Source organism: Amphimedon queenslandica, unplaced genomic scaffold (genome assembly GCF_000090795.2).
Source record: "Amphimedon queenslandica unplaced genomic scaffold, v1.1 AMPQUscaffold_2856_Cont25143, whole genome shotgun sequence".
NCBI lineage: Eukaryota > Metazoa > Porifera > Demospongiae > Haplosclerida > Niphatidae > Amphimedon > Amphimedon queenslandica.
This window is the reverse complement of record NW_003556810.1, coordinates 1-1,342: the sequence shown is the minus strand read 5'-3', so window position 1 is coordinate 1,342 and position 1,342 is coordinate 1. Positions and strand designations below refer to the sequence as shown.

Here is a 1,342-nt window from a genome sequence, read left to right as displayed (position 1 = left end):
TATGCACTCCTGGTGTTACTAATACTAGCATATGCTGGATCATCCTGTAGTGTTGGAGATCCAATAGTAAAACCAGCAGTTGGAGCATATGCTGGATTATCCTGCACCGTAATATTAGTATCATCTGTAGAAATAGTAAAGATTATTAAAGATGTGTAGAATTCATTTGGATTACTTTTAGATGATCTTTTCTTCACACAAACAATAATACATGCTATTATTAGTAGACATGTACATACAAGAATTATACAGACCACTGCCACTATAATTCCACCAACAACTAGAAATGATGCACTTAGTTCACTTGGTAGAGTGGTTGGTGTGATGAGTGGTGTTGCTAAATAAGGAAATGAATAATGATGATATTGTTTTGGTAGTTTGACAAATAAAGTAGTGAGAATTAATTAGTTTCATTATGTTTTGTATAGTAGGTAGGTATTTTGGTCTTGTGTAGGTAGACTCCACTCCTTTCTGACATTGGGCTACAAAATGTCAGAAAGTGGCAGAGTCTGACTACACAAGACTACTTTGACTCTCATTCATTGTTTCAGTAACAACCGATGGGGAGTATTTATATTTAACACACGATTTGACTTACTTGACAATTTATGTAAGAATGATGATGAGGAAGAGAGCATATGTGAAAACATGTTAGGAGAAAGGGAAGTCATAGACTGAAAATATCAACTGAAGTGGTTATAGAAACAAGATCCTACTTACTGAAGTAATTAAAATAGACATTTCTAAGCTTGATGTTATTGTAATAGTTGATTGGGTAGAAATATCTAAGAAAAGGAAAAATCAACACAAACTGTACAAGGAAATGATGTACCCGGTACATACTTATTTCCACAGTGACCAATGGAAAGTCATTGTTTACTGTACTAAGTGTTTCAGATATTGTTGATGGAGGAGAGTCTAGACTACCACTGATTCGTAAGTTAGTTGGTCCACTCTCTCTCTGTTCATATAGAACTAATCTCTCTCCACCAGTTCTATCACTATAAACACCAAATATGTCTCCTTCCTGGAACTGCAGTGGAGTCTGAGGAATAAACTCATAGAGATTAGTACCAATCATTGTATTAGCATTAACTAAACTAGATCCTGTTTTATTGTAATTATTGGTACCCAGTTGACGCCATATTTGGAGCTCAGATTGAATAGCAGTGTTTCCTTTATTGTCAGCTCCAAAGATCCATTTAGTAACTGATCCATTACATGAGAATACAATCCATGGATAAATGAACTGGTGTTGGCCATAGAAGCGTTGTGATCTTTGTATTTCAAGTGCTTTCTCTTTAATAAATGAAGCATTGATTGAATTGGCACTATTAACACA

General features: G+C 34.9%; 1 protein-coding gene across 1 annotated transcript; it reads right to left on the bottom strand.

The window, feature by feature from the left end:
* Nucleotides 1–7: 7 nt before the first annotated feature.
* On the bottom strand, nt 8–1,335 carry LOC109593102 (uncharacterized; the record flags this gene model as incomplete). Its single annotated transcript, XM_020008340.1, has 5 exons — nt 844–1,335; nt 721–785; nt 599–674; nt 176–337; nt 8–124 (listed from the first exon to the last, which is right to left on the bottom strand). Coding segments are annotated over exons 1-5 (658 nt in total), but the record flags the coding sequence as incomplete, so codon positions are not given.
* Between the last annotated feature and the right edge of the window lie 7 nt (nt 1,336–1,342).